A 19,509-nucleotide genomic window follows, 5' to 3' on the forward strand; every position below is an offset into this window, starting at 1 on the left:
TTTTCGCGTTTTTTTTTTGGTATCATATCTTTACCTGTCTTCGTTTTTGCCAGCGTTAGAATAGAATAGAATAGAATAATTCTTTATTTGCATAATGTGGTACATAAGATGTTAAATCTAAGAAACAGTCCAGCATATTGGCCATGGCGGCGTACAAATATAGTTAACAGTTGAGATTATTGAGTGTGACTAGATATTTTTTTATAATACAGGCAAATCATAAAATTAAACTTAGTAAGTAAGAGTAATAAATGAAATGTCAAAACCAAGCGAATATAGGCACTGTAATAAGCTTTTTTTTTAAAATAATGTCCAACAATAGAATGTCAAAAACGCTTTTTATCATGTTGGAAAAATTCTTCTAAAGAGTAAAAATTTTTTCCTTGCAACCATTTTTTAAGGCTAAATGAAAAATGATTTTGTTCATGTACGTTCTGGTTACACTCTGTATAGAATATAGATGCAGGCGTTACTTTGCGGAAGTCCATGATATACAATGAACCAAAAGCTTAATTTGCTATAATTCGCTGAAACAGGTCGAATCTGTCTGTACCTGGACCAGAGAACTCATTACCGACTTGAAAAAATGGCACACGAGGAAGCATGGGGAAGTAGACCGCTGGCTGACATAAGCACTCAGCGGCCACGGGGTGTTCAACACCTACCTCTTCGCAATAGGGAAAGCGCCTACTGAAAATTGCTACGTTTGCGGAGAGGAAGACACCCCGAGACACGCGATTTTTGAGTGTCCCGCGTGCGCGGATCTTAGAGAAGCAGCACAGGGAGCAAGCGACAGTGTCAACGCCCAAAATCTGGTAGCCCGTATGGTGTCAAGCGAAAATGAGTGGCACAGATACGGTCAGATGCTGAGAGCCATAATGTTGAGAAGGGAGGATAGAGAAAAACAAGAAAAAAAGGAGAGAGAGCAATCAGAGGGTCAGCACGAAGTAATGTTACACGGTTCCGTGCTGATCTCGCAGAGGGGGAGGTCTTTTTAGTCACGGACGACTCGCACGGACCCTGTCACACCCTGTCGATAGACAGAAGTCCATTAGGGATTTTTCCTCCCCCTAGAGAAAAAAAAAAAAAGGGTCGGATCTGTATGATGCAACATGCAACATGCGAAATGCTGAGGATGCTCCGGTGTCGGGGCGAAACGTGCGTCGAGTGTGTTTGGGATTTGTGTGGTGCTGCGTGGCGGTGCGTATTGCTTGCCTGGTGGCTGCTTCTTCCTGCATATTTAGCAGTGGGAGGGCGGGCGGTGCATTTCGCATGCTGCATGTTGCACCATACAGATTCGACCTGTTTCAGCGGATTATAGCAAATTAAGCTTTTGGTTCATTGTACACTCGTGACTCGGTATATACCCAATATATTCGAAGCCTAGTTGCTTCATCCGGTTCTTCTCGGCCAGAGTGAGTGTATGTTTGAAGTGGCTGTAGCTATCCAGTATGTTGACGGCGGACTTGTTACGTCCCTGCCTGGGTACGCGGGGCCCTCGGAATGATGCTTTCCTGAAAAGTACAATAGGGTCTTGGTGACATGATGTGATCGCTATCCCACCGCTGCCACCATGAGATGAAACGAGGCTTGTTGGCCCACAACTAACTTTATTTTATGAATACTTTCATGTTATACTACAGTACCACTAGGTGGACGGACGACATCAGACGAGACGCAGGGAGCCGCTGGATGGCGGCGGCGCAAGACCGTGGCGTGTGGAAGTCCCTACAAGAGACCTATGTCCAGCAGTGGACGTCTATTGGTTGATGATGATGATGATGATACTACTGTTTTGTATAGAGGTAGTTTATGGGGCTAAAATTCATTATTAAAGAAAATAGTTTCAAAAGAAAGATTTTTCCATATTTTTAATGTAATTATTTATTAACGTCACGCTATACAGAAGGCGGTTAATGACGTCACAAGGCGACTTTGACACAATGGCTAGCCAATGAGATTTTTGTCTCTATCATTTGTAAGGGATTACGAAACAGAGAGAACGCTATATTAGCTTCTATCCGCGGATTGAGTATAGCCTTATGTCTTGTTAAATTCAGACATAGTTTTACCCCATTGTAGGAAAGAATTGAAAAAGTTACCCCATTGTAGGAAAGAATTGAAAACGTTACCCCATTGTAGGAAAGAATTGAAAAAGTTACCCCATTGTAGGAAAGAATTGAAAACGTTACCCCATTGTAGGAAAGAATTGAAAAAGTTACCCCATTGTAGGAAAGAATTGAAAACGTTACCCCATTGTAGGAAAGAATTGAAAACGTTACCCCATTGTAGGAAAGAATTGAAAACGTTACCCCATTGTAGGAAAGAATTGAAAAAAGTTACCTCATTATAGGAAAGAATTGAAAAGTTACCCCATTGTAGGAAATAATTGAAAAAGTTACCCCATTGTAGGAAATAATTGAAAAAGTTACCCCATTGTAGGAAAGAATTGAACATAGTTACCCCATTGTAGGAAATAATTGAAAAAGTTACCCCATTGTAGGAAAGAATTGAACATAGTTACCCCATTGTAGGAAATAATTGAAAAAGTTACCCCATTGTAGGAAAGAATTGAACATAGTTACCCCATTGTAGGAAATAATTGAAAAAGTTACCCCATTGTAGGAAAGAATTGAACATAGTTACCCCATTGTAGGAAATAATTGAAAAACTTACCCCATTCGGTAACATAGTAATTTTTGTGCAATTTTTAACTAGTATTATCTAGATTCTATGAACGGACGGACGGACGGTGAGCTCGTGCCGGTATCGTTCTACGCACTCGTATACTGTGTACGGAAGTGGCACTCACACTAATGCAGGTGACAAACTGACTTCAAGAACGGTTAACTTCAGGAACGGTTATTTAATTGGCGCGGACCATAGTCCGTTAGCGACTATAGTATCATTTTTTGAAAAAAGTTACCTACCCCATGGTAGATAAGAATCCTTTCATCCTGGACCTGGCTTGTGAGTGGTTGTTATGAGCGTCCATCTCGTGCAGCACTCGGTCGTACAGTTTGAGAGCGAACACGTATGAGATGCGATCTACAACCGCTTCTTGCTGCTTGTTCAGTTGTGTCATCTGAAACAGCAGATAGCGAAGGGCGATTCATTCGAATAACAATCGAATCATTCAATTCAATTCTTTTCACCAGACATGGAGATGTACTTGGAAAACGAACAAGACACAAAGACAGATTGATACTGCCTCACATAAAATTATGCTTATTTCAAAATAACTCATATTGCATGGCAATAACCATATATTTTAACCAGCTTCCTCCCCATGTTAAAGTAATGTCACTGCCTTCACTTAAATCATTCTTAAATAAATGGTTATTAGAGAAGTGCTACTATTCAATTAAGGAGTATCTAAAACCTTATAAGTGACTTTTTTAATTTTAAAGAGGCGGATAAAATGTTTATATTTAATAATTTATGATTGATATGACTGACTCATTGATATGGATATGACCTTAACTATTGTGGTGTTATTCTAAGATTGTTATTTCTATTTTTTTTAACTGAAGAACATGTATACTTCTTTTTTTTAAATAATTATTATTGACATTGACATGGGTTTTTTATATTTGAATAAAATCATATTGTTAACATTAGGTACTTTCTAGATAGATACATTTAAATATAAATAAGTTAAGTAGATTATTGATTGTTAATTTTCACACTTTATTATTCTATGATAATGTAGTTACTATAATAAGTTGCACACCAAATTATTGGTTGAATGTCAAGGGTTCAAAATAGATTTAAGACCAAATTGTACCACATTCTAACAAATAAAAAACTATTTCTATTTCTATTTCAATTCTAATTTTTTTTTTATTCATTATAGGTATACGCTTAACCACAATCACACCTGATGGGAAGTGATGATGTGGCCTAAGATGGGACGCGTTTACCTAGAAGATGCCTATTCACTCTTGTTTTAATACCCGGGTTGTAATTGGTAGGAAACACATATCGCGGAAGAGTATTCCAAACCATCCATCCATATGCATACTGATTCTGTAAATTCGTGTCCCTCTGCACTTAGAAACGGCTTTTTATCCCGGAATATTAAAGAGTTCCCACGTAATTTTTAAAAACTAAATTCATGTGGACGAAGTTGCAGGCATTATCCAGTGAGAAATAAAAGCGCGAGCGAAGCGAGCGCGAAATTTTGATATATTAACGAAAAAATTGGTAGGTATTAATACTATACAAATATTATAAACGTGAAAGTGTGTTTGTATATCTATCTATCTGTTATCTTTTCACGGCCTATCTTTTTACCTAGGTACTATTCAGGGAGAGCTTGCATCCCGGGAACAGACATAGGCTTTTATCCCGGAATATCAAAGAGTTCCCACGGGATTTTTAAAAATCTAAATCCACGCGGATGTAGTCAGGGCATCTCCTGTAGTAATATTATAAAGCCGAAAGTTTGTGTGTGTGTCTGTATGTTTGTTACTCGATAAGAATCGAATAACAATTTGAGGGGGTGAGCTCGCAGAGCGACAGCTATAGTTTACTCGAATACCTTTTTTTTTTGTTTTTTTTTCGAGGGGGAAATCTTCAGATGATACCCAATTGGGTTATGTGAGATTTCTACCCACTAAAACCCCCCCGGTGGCCCTCTTCAGCGCGTTATTGAGAGGCTCCGGGAACTCTAAAGAACGTACGCCGGTGCCTCTTTCGCGTGACGTCCGTTCGACACGGGGCCTGGAGAAAGTGCAGCCACTCGCGACCTCGAAGTCCTTGCGCCAGGGACTATTGATTAGACGGATCAGGACGTTGATCAGCGCCGCCCTGATATCTTCGCCTTCGAGCAGCCTCGAATACCTAATGTTCAAAAGTCTCTCCGACCATATTTCCTCTCAATTACAACATGGGTTTACTCAAGGGGCGGACTGAACAAATTCCTAAAAGGCCGGCAACGCATTGGCGGTTCGTCTGGTGCTGCAAATGTTCATGGGCGGCGGTAATCACTTAACATCAGGTGACCCGCCTGAATAATTAAATTATCTTACTATTATTTTGTTACCTCATTGTTCAATATATTCAAGTAGTCAGGCGTCCGTCGGAATCTGTCCACGACTGATTTCAGACTTTCTCCGTACAGGGTAAAAGATTCTTGTTGTATGTCGTATTTTCTGCATTGTGCTATTGATAGAGCTAAATAAAAGAAATATTTAAAGTAGATACAGTGTCAATCACTCATCCTATTCCTCATTACTGAAGGTCGTTACACTCCTTTCCATTAATTATAATAGAGCCTCAATAGCTCAACTGGTAAATAAGTGGACTGAAAACCGAAAGGTCGACGGTTCAAACCCCGCCCGTTGCACTATTGTCGTACCTACTCCTAGCACAAGCTTGACGCTTAGTTGGAGAGGAAAGGGGAATATTAGTCATTTAACATGGCTAATATTCTTAAAAAAAAAAACACAATGGAGGGGCTGTGATAGCCTAGTGGTTAGGACGTCCGCCTTCTAATCGGAGGTCGAGGGTTCGATCCCGGGTACGCACCTCTAACTTTTCAGGAGTTATGTGCGTTTTAAGAAATTAAATATCACTTGCTTTAACGGTGAAGGAAAACATCGTGAGGAAACCTGCATGCTTGAGAGTTCTCCATAATGTTCTCAAAGGTGTGTGAAGTCTATCAATCCTTCTCACTCTGAGAGGAGACCCGTGCTCTGCAGTGAGCCGGCGCGCGATGGGTTGATCATGATGATGAATCGTACTGAGTTCTCTTGGGATAATAATGCGTTGGGTTCCGGATCCTGCCGCATACAACTCGACTAGGAGAACGAGATATTCGACTGTAGGTTTTAATTTTTATAAAAAAAAAAAAATTATTATCAGCTATTTTAATAACCAGAACCGAGGCACGAAGGAAATGAAAAGGCCAAGTTTAGATTCCCAAAGTCGGTCACCCATCCAGTTACCGACTTGGCTCAATGTTACCAGTCTCTAAATTAGCTGGAGTACTCACCCAGTAAAATGTAAATATGACATAAGTTATATATATTTCTGAACATATTATTATACATAGTGAAAACAAAAGTATTAACTAACTATTATATGTTCTGTGATAAAAGTAAAAAAAAAATACGAAATTGACTTGTAAAATAGAGTCGTAAAGTTATAGCATAAAAATAAAATTTATGTTGTAAATTTTAAGAAAACCTTTGACGACCTCCCTGACGCAGTGGTAAGCGCTGTGGTCTTATTAGTGGGAGGTCCCGGGTTCGATTCCTGGCAGGCATTTGGAAATTTATAATTTCTAAATTTCTGGTCTGGTCTGGTGGGAGGCTTCGGCCGTGGCTAGTTACCACCCTACCGGAAAAACCGTGCCGCCAAGCGATTTAGCGTTCCGTGTAGAAACCAAAGGGGCATGGGCTTATTAAAAACTGCCGTACCCCTTCCAGGTACCCCTTCCGCCTCCATCTTAGACTGCATCGTCACTTACCACCAGGTGAGATTGCAGTCAAGGGCTAACTTGTATCTGAATAAATAAAAAAAACCTACTAGGTAGCTGTCGCGAGTGGCTGCACTTTCTCGAGGATGTGTCCAACAGGCGTCGCGCGAGAGAGGCACCGGCGCGGCGCGGCGTACGTTCTTTAGAGTTCCCGGAGCCTCTCAATAACGCGCTGAGGAGGGCCACAGAGGGGGTTTTAGTGGGTACAATCCCACATAACCCGATTGGGTATCTTAAGAAGATTTCTCCCTCGAAAAAAAAAAAAAGGTAGCTGACTCGATCCGGATTCGCACGGGTGGTCTTACCTATTTTATACAGGGTGTAACCAGAACGCTAGCAAAAACGAAGACAGGTCACTGTACTGATGGTTACTGATATGATACCACAAAAAAAAAAAACGCGAAAAATATAAAAAAATCCTATTACTTTCTAAAAGTTTACGATATATTGCAAATAAAACATTTGACTGACGCTAGAGGTCAACGAACGTTGCGTAAGTAGGCCACTTGGAGTCAATGCCGTATCGTAGGCGGGGCATTTTGTGCGCAATGCATTGCGGGTTTGAAAAATACTAAATCACTAACAGCCGTACTCAGAATCGCTTAATCGTTACTTAAGTTTAGTTAAAACGAGACAGAGCTATATCTCTCACATAAATCTGTCTCGTTTTAACTCAATCTTAAGTCGCAGCAAAGTCAAAGTGCGCTCTATAGATCTCAGCCAACATTTGACAGCGCTTGCTCGCGACTGATTGGTCCGACATGCACGCACACTTTACGCAATGTCCGTGTATACGTAACCACAAGTAAAGTTCACTCGCCTTCGTGAATTGCAAGAACTGTACCTACCAAGAAAAGTAAGAAATAAAACGAAATTAACAAAATACTTATTTAATGTAAGTTTATATCTTGAGCAATAATTATTTGTACTTACATATTAATTACTGATTAAAAACAATATTTACATGGAAATATCTACCTATTTTATTAAATAGGGCTTTTAAGTACAATCTTCGATCATTTAAAGTCAGTAAGTACTTACAAGAAATGCTATAGGTACCATTCAAAATCTTATTGTGAATTGAAGTAATTGTTAACAAGTCTAATTTTATAATACTTAGTTACAAAATTGGCACCGATTCTAAGCACAACCTAATTTTAGAGTATTCGCACCCTCTTCTTACTATTGTAATATGAAAAGGACAGAAGCAGTTTGACATTTCTAAATTTAATTTTTAGATGGTAAAACCCGTGATTTTAGCACGCACTCGCGAATTTATTTGTTTAAATTTGTATTGTGCACTATAATTTAGAGTCTTTAAATGTGAAAGTCATATTCCGTTCCTTTTTTAACATTAGTAAAAAGAAAAGGATGCAGATACTCTAAATTTAGTTTAGAGAGAGACTAGAGAATCGGAATTGACTGAATAAAAATTTGATTTGAAAAAAGTGGTCGCTTAACAACCAACCTCAACCAATAGCAGACGGAAACGAGCTATGATTGTGTGAGATATCTTCGCGCAGTTCAAAAATAAAATTTCTGCGCAGGTACATCGACGTAGCATACAAAAGCGCAGACATACGCCCTCCTCTGTCGTCCTGCTATTTTTTACCAGAAAACAATTATTATACACTACACATAGATACATGCAATTTTTTTTGATTATTTTCAAGTCCACCACACCCTACCATCATTTTGGTATCCCGACGGTACCACCGCATCATAATCTCCACTATAATAACCACCATTTTGATTATAAACAGGTTTTTCTGTAGTATAACCATTATTGTAACCACCTTGTTGATTATAAACTGGTTTTACTGTTGTATAACCAACATTGTAACCACCTTGTTGATTATAAACTGGTTTTTCTGTTGTGTAACCCACATTGTATCCACCTTGTTGATTATAAACAGGTTTTTCTGTTGTGTAACCAACATTATAACCACCTTGTTGATTATAGACCGGTTTTTCAACCGTATGGCCGTTATTGTAACCACCTTGTTGATTATAAACAGGTTTTTCTGTAGTGTAACCAGTATTGTAACCACTTTGTTGATTATAAACTGGTTTTTCTGTTGTGTAACCAACATTGTATCCACCTTGTTGATTATAAACTGGTTTTTCTGTTGTGTAACCAACATTATAACCACCTTGTTGATTATAGACCGGTTTTTCAACCGTATGGCCGTTATTGTAACCACCTTGTTGATTATAAACCGGTTTGTCTGTAGTATAACCATTATTGGACTGTCCTCTGTTATATTGACCATTATTTCTATTATTTTGATTATTCGATTGATAGACATTGCTGTTTCCATTTTGAACGTCATAATTGTTGTCCTGATCGTCTCTCTTTATGTTTTGATTATTTCTGTTGTTGTTGGTTCCCTGATTGGAATGCCATTGATTGTTATTCTGAGGTTGGTTGTTGTAATCTGGATTCCTGCTTGGTTCCCCTTGGTGACGATTCCAACTGTTACCTTGGTTGTTGTTCCAGTTTTGTTGATTGTTGGTTGGTTGCCGATTATTATTTGATTGTTGTTGGTTATTCCATTGGTTATTATTCCACGGCTGATTGTTATTCTGTAAGAAAGGAAACCAAAATCTGGTTTTTAAAACATCAAAATGAATTTTTACTTGAGGTCTTCTTTCGCATAGTGATTTTATGAGCGGGAAGGTCCGAATTCAATTCCCGGTAGGGGGTAATTTCAGAATATAAAATGTCTAAGTTGGTTCCCCCCACGTATTTTTAAGTTTCTTCCTTGTTAAGTATACCAATTCCCATTGTAGGTATGTTAAAGAACTTAAAGCTCGGTTTAAGTTGTTATTAAAAAGCTTCGACTCCACTTGATCCGTATGCATCGAACCAAACTCAGCTTATTGAATATCTCTCTGTTTATTTTGAATTGAATAAGCACCTAAGTAATTAAATTTATGGATGGAACGATGATAGTACGGCCCAGTGGTGAAGACTTCGGGTTCTTATTCAAGGGGTCCGTGGTTAGGTCCCGGGCTCGTACTTCTAACTTTCCGGATTTATGTGGACTTATGTGAACTTTCTTTGACGGTGAAGGAAAACATGATAAAATCTGCAATTCTGAAAGTTATCCATAAGATTTTCAAAAGCGTGTGAAGTCTGCTAATCTGCTAAATGGCCAGCTTGGTAGACTAAGGTCCTAAACCTTTTCATTCTGAGAGGAGACCGGTGCTCAGTAGTGGGCTGGTGATTGGTTAAGGGGTGATGATGTGGACTTATTTACTTACATTTTGCTGTCCATTATTCGATTGTTGTTGATTCGTATTCCACTGTGGGGTTTTGTTTCCATTGTTGTTGTTGGTCTGCTGATTGTTCCATTGTTGATTGTTGTTGTTGTTGGAGTTCTGATTGTTGTTGTCAGTTTGTCCGGCGAAGACAACAGAGGATATGAAGGCTCTGGGTACTTTAGCGTATAGCGCAGGAGTTTGGGCGGCGCCGCAGGATCTGCCCACAGATGTGACGGCGACCACTCGCCATGAGCAGCCTTCTTGGATTTGTGCTGGGCCTCCTGAATCACCCTGAAAACAAAAAAAAAGGAAATTATCCTCTCTGGCGCAGTGGTTGTGATCTTACCTGCGGGTGGTCCCGGGTTCGATTCTCGGCAGATTCGGAATTTGCAATTTCTAGAATTATGTCTGGTGGCGGAGGCTACTTACCAACCTAACGGTAGCGGTAAACGATTGAGCGTTCTGGTATGATTGTTGATTGTTGTTGTTCTGATTGTTGCTGTTAGATTGTTGATTGTTGTTGGAGATTTGATTGTTGTTGTCGGATTTAACCCTTCTCATTCTGATTAGGTATGGAAGTATGGATTTACCTGACAAGTGTCTTTGCCTCCCTTCTTCTCGCCCGCGCATATCTGGCTGTCGCTGGAGGGTCCTTCTGGCAACCTTCTAGAAGTTCCCAGAACGTTGTAGCATTCCGCCATGTCCCATACAGGCAGGGACACACTGCGTAGTTCTTGGGATTGGTCGCCACCTACAATTATTTGGAATAGCAAAAAAAGAGTGTATTTTTGTTACATTTTCAGATTTAAATCAAAATTATTTTCTATCTATTCCAGAGAAAGAATTTTCAGATCCCGAAATTATCACAAATGGCAAAGCAAGTTTATGTAAGACATGCATTTTGATTTTAATACTTTTTTAGGTCAGACGAGTCGCAGGGAGCCGCTTGATTCAGGCGGCGCAAGATCGTGGCGTGTGGAAGTTCCTACAAGAGACCTATGTCCAGCAGTGGGCGTCTATCAGTTGATGATGATGATGATGACGACTTTTTCAGGTATATGACCAGTACGTAAAATCTTATACTAAATAAGATTTTACGTCTCACCAACCTTGCCAGAATTCGACAGTCGAAACACAATAACGTCAAAGTAAAATGGACCTAAAGAGCCTTGAATTGAAGTCAAAAATTCAATGCCACTGATTTTAATTTCGCAACGTTTCCGCTTGGAGCGCTGGCTGTAGATGTGTAGACAAACTTGAGCTTTAAAACAAAGCTGTTAAGATCCAGTTTACTATAACGTGGAAGTGTTTCGACACTCGAATACTATTAACTACTATCTATATATATAAAATTCAAAGTCCTGACTGACTGACTGACATATATATCAACGCACAGCCTAAACCACTGGTCCTAGAGACATGAAATTTTGAGTGTGTGTTCTCTGTAAAGAGTAGGTATCCACTAAGAAAGGATTTTTCGAAATTCCATCCCTAAGTGGGTTAAATAGGGGATGAAAGTTTGTATGAAAGTCCGTCATTTTTCAAGTTATTTACATGAAAATTGGTATTTGGGTTTTCAGTCACAAATGAAGAAATACGTGTTCCAGGATTTTTGGAAATTCATCCCCCATCTCGATTTTCTAAATTCCACCCGAGCGAAGCCGGGACGGGTCAGCTAGTATACTATAAAATCTCGTAGTAAGCGCACAGGGATGGAAATTAATGGATTGCACACTTATCCCATCTTAGGCCACATTATCATCATAGCCTATTATGAACAAAAAAAACCGGCCAAATGCGAGTCAGGCTCGCGCAATGAGGGTTCCGTACTATAGTCGTATTTTTTCGACATTTTGCACGATAATTCAAAAACTATGATGCATAAAAATAAATAAAATCTGTTTTAGAATGTACAGGTGAAGACCTTTCATACGATACCCCACTTGATATAGTCACTCACTTCGAAAGTTGAAAATACTAATTATTAGTTCATTTTTTTTTTTTTTTTTGTGTGATCTAACCCTGAATTCACGGTTTTCAGATTTTTTCCCAAATGTCAGCTATAAGATCTACCTACCTGCCAAATTTCATGATTCTAGGTCAACGGGAAGTACCCTGTAGGTTTCTTGACAGACAGACGGACAGACAGACAGACAGACAGACAACAAAGTGATCCTATAAGGGTTCCGTTTTTCCTTTTGAGGTACGGAACCCTAAAAAAAGGAAAGCGTACCAAATTCAGTTCTTCCCCATCCGGTAGCAATGATAGGTTTGCCAGTTGGCGGCGGTATTCCTAGACAAGCAGGCTTTATGACGCTGGAAAACCTGCAAAACGTAACTAACTAAGTACATAGTAGTCTAGAATATAATAGAATAGATTTTTATTCAAAACAACTTTTAGAAGAGCTTTTGAATCGTCAACTAGTTTAATTTACCACTATATCAATATAACTTTAGATTAAGTCTGTACTTTAACATCATTGTTTTTTTTTTTTACGTTTTTAGCTTCTAAAAGACATATTGGAGATGTCTCTCAACAAGTTCAAAGTTTTCATAAAACGTAAACTTATTGAAAAATCCTATTACAATGTAAAGGATTATTTAAATGATAAGAAAGCTTGGGAATGAGTTGCTTGACGGCTTTGTGATAGATCAAAGTGGTGATAATAAAAAGAATACCCGGCTGAGTTTGTTGTAGGCTCTTCTCAGACCTGGGCGCGTTTGAAACCCCGTAGCTTTAGTTTTAAGTTCGCGTAAAAATTATCACCACTATATCAACTAACAAATCCAACAACCGACCATCAAAAAATGAAATTTATTACCTATTAGCTGATGCCCGCGACTTCGTCCGCGTGGAATTTGGTTTTTAAAAATCCCGTGGGAACTCTTTTATTTTCCGGGATAAAAAGTAGCCTATGTCACTGTGCAGGTCTTTATCTATACCCATGCAAAAAATCACGTCAATCGTTGCACCGTTGCGACGTGATTGAATGACAAACCAACAAACCAGCAAACCAATAAACCAATAAACCAACAAACAAACACACTTTCGCATTTATAATAAGGGTAGATACTGATTTTGAATAAAGTATTTGACTTTGACTTTGTTTATTGTTAAGTTTCCAAAATCAGCATTACACATTTATTATTCTTCAAATTTGCGGAAGAATATAGCAGCTCTCAGCCAAATAGGTATCCCAAGAAAACTCCAACCATTACGTGATTAATGTACAAATGGGTCACGAGCCTTCTTCCGAGGTTAACATTTCGTTACCGCGATTCAGGTTTCGTAGTGAGCGATTGAAGCTACCCGTGGCGCCATCCAGTCCGCTCATTGCAAGTTACTACATCTCTGGTAGGTTTAGTAGGTAGAGTCATCTAGTGTCAATACGTGGAGACCGTCTTACAGCTGCTGGGTATGTACTCACGTGACAGTATTGGCCATCTTGACAAGCGCAATGTCGTAGTAGGACTTGGGCAGCTTGTACTTCGGGTGTCGGATGACGGCCGCCACTCGGACCACCACGGCGCCAGGATCGTCCAGGTATGACGATCCCAGCTGGACCACTTGTGGGGGACCTCTGGAAACAAAGTAGTTTTTTTTAGTTTTATTTATCAGCGCGTGTCCGGGAGTAGTGTTCGATCATAGCAATAGGAAGATTTCCTGAGAAAGGGTGTCAGTAGCTGATCCGACCGTTGTATCTTGTAATAGGCTTCTGAGGTTAACACTTCGTTAGCGTGATTCAGGCTTTATAGTGAGTAATTAGTGGCGCCATCTAGTAAGATTGCTGTATCACATCCGACACGAAAGCTTTTATAAAGTAACGTCGTGTCCCAAAAGCTAATCCACGCGTCTGGTGAGCTGGTGCTTATTTCGCTCATAGCGCCAGTGTATTGGGCACGATGCCCATAAATGACCATTTGGACGGCGTATATTTTTGTAAATATAAAATTTTTAATGATAAGAGATTTTTTTTTCTATATATAGGTACGTAAATATATATAGTTACTTTTGTGACTCTTACTGTTAAAGCGAGATAGCTAAATGCATTTAAACTCTTAATAGAACGTGACAAAATGATTATTTTTTGTCCTTCTCACTGTGGGCACTTTGTTTTTGTTTGTCAAGATGTATTTGTTTGTGAGATCTTGACAAACAACTTGACATATGTATGGTTATGTTGACTCAAGTATTTTAAAGAAATAATTGAATTGTTTTGTTGTTTTTGTTTTCTAATTTATTGTGCAATGGCGGGTTGCAGTATACTAGGCTACAATAGATGAAGCGAACGTAAAACAGACGGAACAACATTTCACAAGTAAGTATATCTGTATATAAATAAACTTTTCGTGGTCCCACATCATCGCACTGTTGCTAGATCTATGTCACCTATACCCCGTTCATTAGCATCATTCAACGCGCTTTTGGACAATAATGCTCAATGGGACCCATTTAATGATGGCTCTATAATACTGGTTCGGGAGTTACTGAAGTACGCTGAGAGCATTGCATGAATATGTCATTCAATGTTCTCAGCGTACATATTCAAAATTCTTTGATCTTTTATCGTTTTGTATTTTATGTCTTTTTTCTTGTACCTTTATTTGTATTTAAATTTATTATTAATCATCTAGTTAGTGTAAGTGGCACTGCCGTTCTAATTAGATATAAAATAAATAAATAAATAAATCTGTGGATAGATGGATATGTGCACTCACATGATCACGCTGTTGTCTCTGTCCTGGTAGGCGCAGTGCGCCGCAGTCAGCACGAACTGGCTACTGATGAGAGAGCCTCCACATTTCCACGAGTAGCCGCCAGTCTGTGAACAGAAATATACTCGTCTGATGTCGTCCGTCCACCTAGATTATATATAGGTTTTTTTTTTTTAATACAATAAAACTTAAAGCTAGCCTTATCTAATTACTATATAAATCATGACCGCGTGGAATGGTGCCAAGAATACTGGCTGCATTTCCGCGCTGGACAGCCAGGCTGATCCGTTGCGCAAAAAATGAGCCAGCCCTTCTGTCACCAGTTGAGGCTATTAATCGCGGTGAAATGTCTCGTAAAAAATTTTTAGCACTATTTTTTTTATATAGGTTTGTGTGGGTTATAGTGGGTTTATCATGATGATTTACGTAACAGGTGAAGATGGCAATAGGGGTGAGAACACCCTGCACAGTGCACACCCGCACCACGCACGCATCACCACGCACCACGGTCTTGCGCCGCCGCCATCCAGCGGCTCCCTCCGACTCGTCTGATGTCGTCCGTCCACATAGTGGGGGGTCTTCCAACGCTGCGCCTTTCGGTACGCGGTTGCCATTCCAGCACCTTGGGACCCCAACGTCTATCGGTTGTACAAACTATGTGCCCTGCCCATTGCCACTTCAGCTTCGCAACCCGTTGAGCTATGTCGGTTACTCTAGTTCTCCTACGGATCTCCTCATGTCTGATATGATCACGTAGAGGAACTCCGCACATAGCTCTCTCCATCGCCCGCTGAGTGACTCTGAGCTTTCTTATGAGGCCCATAGTTAGCGACCATGTCTCGGGTCCATATGTCATCACTGGTAACACGCACTGTTCTAGGTCATTTCATCATCATCATCATGATCAACCCATCACCGGCTCACTACAGAGCACGGGTCTCCTCTCAGAGTAAGAAGGGGTTTGGCCATAGTCTACCACGCTGGTCATGTGCGGATTAGTATACTTCACACACCTTTGAGAACATTATGAAGAACTCTCAGGCATGCAGGTTTCCTCGGTTTCCAGGTCACTTACCTGTATTTTATTCCAGCCCAGTAGAGCCATGTGTCTGAACTCTTGTATGGAGGCGACGCGACCCCCTACCACCAAGGCGACCTCATGGGGGATGCAGGTCGATACGTTGACTCGGACGGGGTCGGGGGATGGCACTAGTGGTATGGCTTGAATTTGATGTATATCCAGGGCCTTGTACTTGTCGCACACTGAAAAAAAGAAATATACATTTTAAAATTGATAAGATCCATGAGGGATCGTATGGAAGCCGTCATCAGGGCAAGGGGGGGTAACACTAGATTTTAGATTATTTTTAAGATCATTTTTTGTATTCTTTTTTGTATAATTAATCTGTTTTAAATTAAGGCTTAATTAAGGATTTTTACTGTTTCATAAACTTCTTTTTTTGTGCTGTTCCAATAAAAGAAAAATAATTAATTGAATTGTTTTTGTGCTCTCCATTTCATCCCCTTTCAAATGATACCCAACATGACCCTCATTATTGATGTCAAATAAGGTTTAAAATTGTTTGAAGTAGATTTTTTGAAAGGTGCGATTTTTTTGACGCCGAGTGTAGTATACAACGTTAGTTTTAGTTAACACAAAAACCGAAAACCGTGACGAATATTTTTACATCCATACTAATATAAATCTATATATATATAAAAGGGAAAGGTGACTGACTGACTGACTGACTGACTGACTGACTGATCTATCAACGCACAGCTCAAACTACTGGACGGATCGGGCTGAAATTTGGCATGCAGATAGCTATTATGGCGTAGGCATCCGCTAAGAAAGGATTTTTGAAAATTCAACTCCTAAGGGGGTGAAATAGGGTTTTGAAATTTTGTAGTCCACGCGGACGAAGTCGCAAGCATAAGCTAGTATATTATAAATGCGAAAGTGTGTCTGTCTGTCTGTCTGCTAGCTTTTCACGGCTCAACCGTTCAACCGGTTTTGACGAAATTTGGTACATAGATAGCTTGCATCCCGGGGAAGGACATAAGCTACTTTTTATCCCGGAAAATTGAAGAGTTCCCACGGGATTTTTAAAAACCGAAATCCACGCGGACTAAGTCGCGGGCATCATCTAATAAAGAATATATATGCAAAATTACAAAAACATTTAATGAAATATACGAAGTTATAAGCTTGTTGTGCTGAGTCGTTGTCCCGCAAAACATGGTCACCCCAAGCGAGCGGCTGTGAGCGAACGGGACGGCTGGCGTCGATCGTGCGCGCTCTCGCTCGCGCCGCTTCATTCAACTAGGTGTCCAAACTTGCAGAACTTTAAAGTATTTTTTGGTGTCTCGTTGCCATACTAAATAGGTAACTACTTAGTTGCTAAAAATTTGGCGGTCATTATTTCTTAAGAAACTTTATTTTATTTTATTTTGTTTATTTGAAAGTAATCAACAGCGTAAATACATAATTATTATTTAAATTTAAATCTAGGTATGACAGAAGGCCAAAAGAGATTACTTAAAATTATAATTAAACTATTTTAACAGAATAGATTTAGAATAAATGTAGGTATATACAATAATAAAATAAAATTACAACAGTGTGTGTATGATTGTGTGTGTGTGTGTGTATGCGTGTGTGAGTGTGTGCTTATGTGTGTGCGTGTGTGTATGTGTGTGTGTGTGTAAGTGGGAGTGTGTGATTGCATGCATATTTAGATGTTAGCTACTTTTTTTTACGATGACAGTTTCTTAATTCCTTTTTAAATTTATTGTTTGATAGGTAAAATAAGTCAAACTCAGCGAACTGATTGTTATAAGTACTTACCAAGCGTGGAATTATAGAATTTCGCGCATAATTTGAGTTAGATTTGGGAACATTTAGAAGGCGCGTGTGACGCGTTCTTAAAGGTTGAGCATTAAATGAAAAGGCTGAGAGTAAGCTAGGACAATCGATTGAGCCGGTTAAAATTGCTTAACTTAATTAAATTATGATTTTAAGATATCAGCTAATTTAACAAATAACTCAAGACTCAAGAGGGTTACCTAAATAGGGGATGAAAGTATGATAGTCGGTTATTTTTCAAGTTATATCCTTGAAGATTGGTATTTCGGCTTTTGGTTAAAAATAAAGAGATAATAAAGAAACACGTGACACATATAACATTTTAAGTGTTTTGGAAATTGCACCGCCAAGGGGGATAAATACGGGGATGAAAGTTGAAAAAAAACCGGCCAAGTGCGAGTCAGGCTCGCGCAATGCGAGTTCCGTACTACAGTCGTATTTTTTCGACATTTTGCACGTTAATTCAAAAACTATGATGCATAAAAATAAATAAAAATCTGTTTTAGAATGTACAGGTGTAGACCTTTTATATGATACCCCACTTGATATAGTCACTCACTTCGAAAGTTGAAAATACTAATTATTAGTTCATGACCAAAATTTAATTTTTTTTGTGTGATCTAACCCTAAATTCACGGTTTTCAGATTTTTCCCCAAATGTCAGCTATAAGATCTACCTACCTACCAAATTTCATGATTGTAGGTCAACGAGAAGTACCCTGTAGGTTTCTTGACAGACAGACAGACAACAAAGTGATCCTATAAAGATTCCGTTTTTCCTTTTGAGGTACGGAATCAAGTTAAGTAAGTTAGCTTTAGTTAAAAATATTTGATGATTTTTGGAATTTTCACGCCAAGGGGGTTAATAGGCAATGAAATATTGTAATCAAAGTTCATTACTTTTCAAGTTAGGTAGGAAGGTATAAGATATAACCATTAAAATTGGTATTTCGGCTTGCGGTTAAAAATGGAGTAAGGGTCAAGTCCTATCAAGCTTTTTGGAAATTACACCCGAATGAAGTCAGCTAAAAATCTTTGAATATACATTGTATGGAGTCGAAGCCTGGACTTTAATGCAAGCGATGAGCAACAAGCTGGAGGCGTTCGAGATGTGGGTGTACAGGCGAATGTTGCGAATCTCATGGCGAGATCGTGTACGCAATACCACCGTGCTGCAAAGAATGGGGAAGTCCACTGAGTTACTTAAATGTGTGCAAAGGAGAAAGCTCGAATATCTGGGCCATGTTATGCGCAACCCAAAATACGATCTACTGCAGCTTATAATACAGGGCAAGATAAAAGGCAGACGTAGAGCTGGCCGTAGTCGAATATCCTGGCTCAAGAACCTTCGCCAGTGGTTTAACATGAGTACAAGATCACTGTTTAGGGCAGCAGTAAACAAGATCCAGTTAGTCTTAATGATTGCTAACCTTAGGTAGGAGATGGGCAGATGGCACTTGAAGAAGAAGAATACATAGGTATTGCAATATAAGTGATATTGACCCTCAGAAATGAGGTATACGACCCGTACGAAGCCAACATTACTAAGCAAAGGAATTTTTCCAATACAATGTATAAGTAGGTACCTAAAAAAAAACGAACAATTTATATCACTTCACAGTCAGATTCCGTATAAAGATTGAATTAAATCAAAGAAAGTAACTTTGAATCTTATCTGTTGAGAGATAAAGTTGATAATCGAACGGTAATCGCGTATAAAACTTAAGGTCCGAGTACAATTTATATGCTAATTTTGTTATGTATTAGAAAACAAGACGGGTTATTTATAGGTTTTATTTACAAGTATAATAAATACCTAAGCTTAATCATAATCGTAACAAAAGATTATTATAAAGATAATCATTATTATTGACAAACAAAAACTGTTTGATAATGGGATGAGGTCAAAAGTCAAATTATTGTTTTAAAAATAAACTAGGTATGTTAATAAACAAAAAACCGGCCAAGTACGTTTTGTTAGGCTCGCGCAACGAGGGTTCTGTACTACAGTCGTTTTTTATTCGACATTTTGCACGATAATTCAAAAACTATGATGCGTATAAATAAATAAAAATCTGTTTTGGAATGCACAGGTGAAGCCCTTTTATATGATACTTGATAAAATAACCTTACTTCAAAAATTAAAAAAATTAAAATTTTTAGGTTATGACCACAA

General features: G+C 38.9%; 1 protein-coding gene across 2 annotated transcripts in view; it reads right to left on the minus strand.

Moving 5' to 3' along the window:
* Window positions 1-7,358: 7,358 nt before the first annotated feature.
* Window positions 7,359-19,509, minus strand: part of LOC117994887 (uncharacterized) — a 35,169-nt gene continuing 23,018 nt past the window's right edge. The window contains exons 4-11 of one of the 2 annotated variants that reach the window (XM_069508367.1): window positions 15,543-15,730; window positions 14,471-14,574; window positions 13,180-13,332; window positions 11,985-12,076; window positions 10,342-10,502; window positions 9,752-10,042; window positions 8,689-9,070; window positions 7,359-8,586 (exon numbers count right to left, since the gene is read on the minus strand). In XM_069508367.1, the coding sequence (XP_069364468.1) occupies window positions 8,153-8,586; window positions 8,689-9,070; window positions 9,752-10,042; window positions 10,342-10,502; window positions 11,985-12,076; window positions 13,180-13,332; window positions 14,471-14,574; window positions 15,543-15,730 (1,805 nt within the window). In that variant the 3' untranslated portion in view covers window positions 7,359-8,152. Of the gene's footprint in view, window positions 9,071-9,751; window positions 10,043-10,341; window positions 10,503-11,984; window positions 12,077-13,179; window positions 13,333-14,470; window positions 14,575-15,542; window positions 15,731-19,509 lie in introns of both variants that reach the window. The other variant, XM_069508366.1, reaches the window with a different exon arrangement.

The sequence above is a fragment of the Maniola hyperantus genome, chromosome 28, assembly GCF_902806685.2.
Source record: "Maniola hyperantus chromosome 28, iAphHyp1.2, whole genome shotgun sequence".
NCBI lineage: Eukaryota > Metazoa > Arthropoda > Insecta > Lepidoptera > Nymphalidae > Maniola > Maniola hyperantus.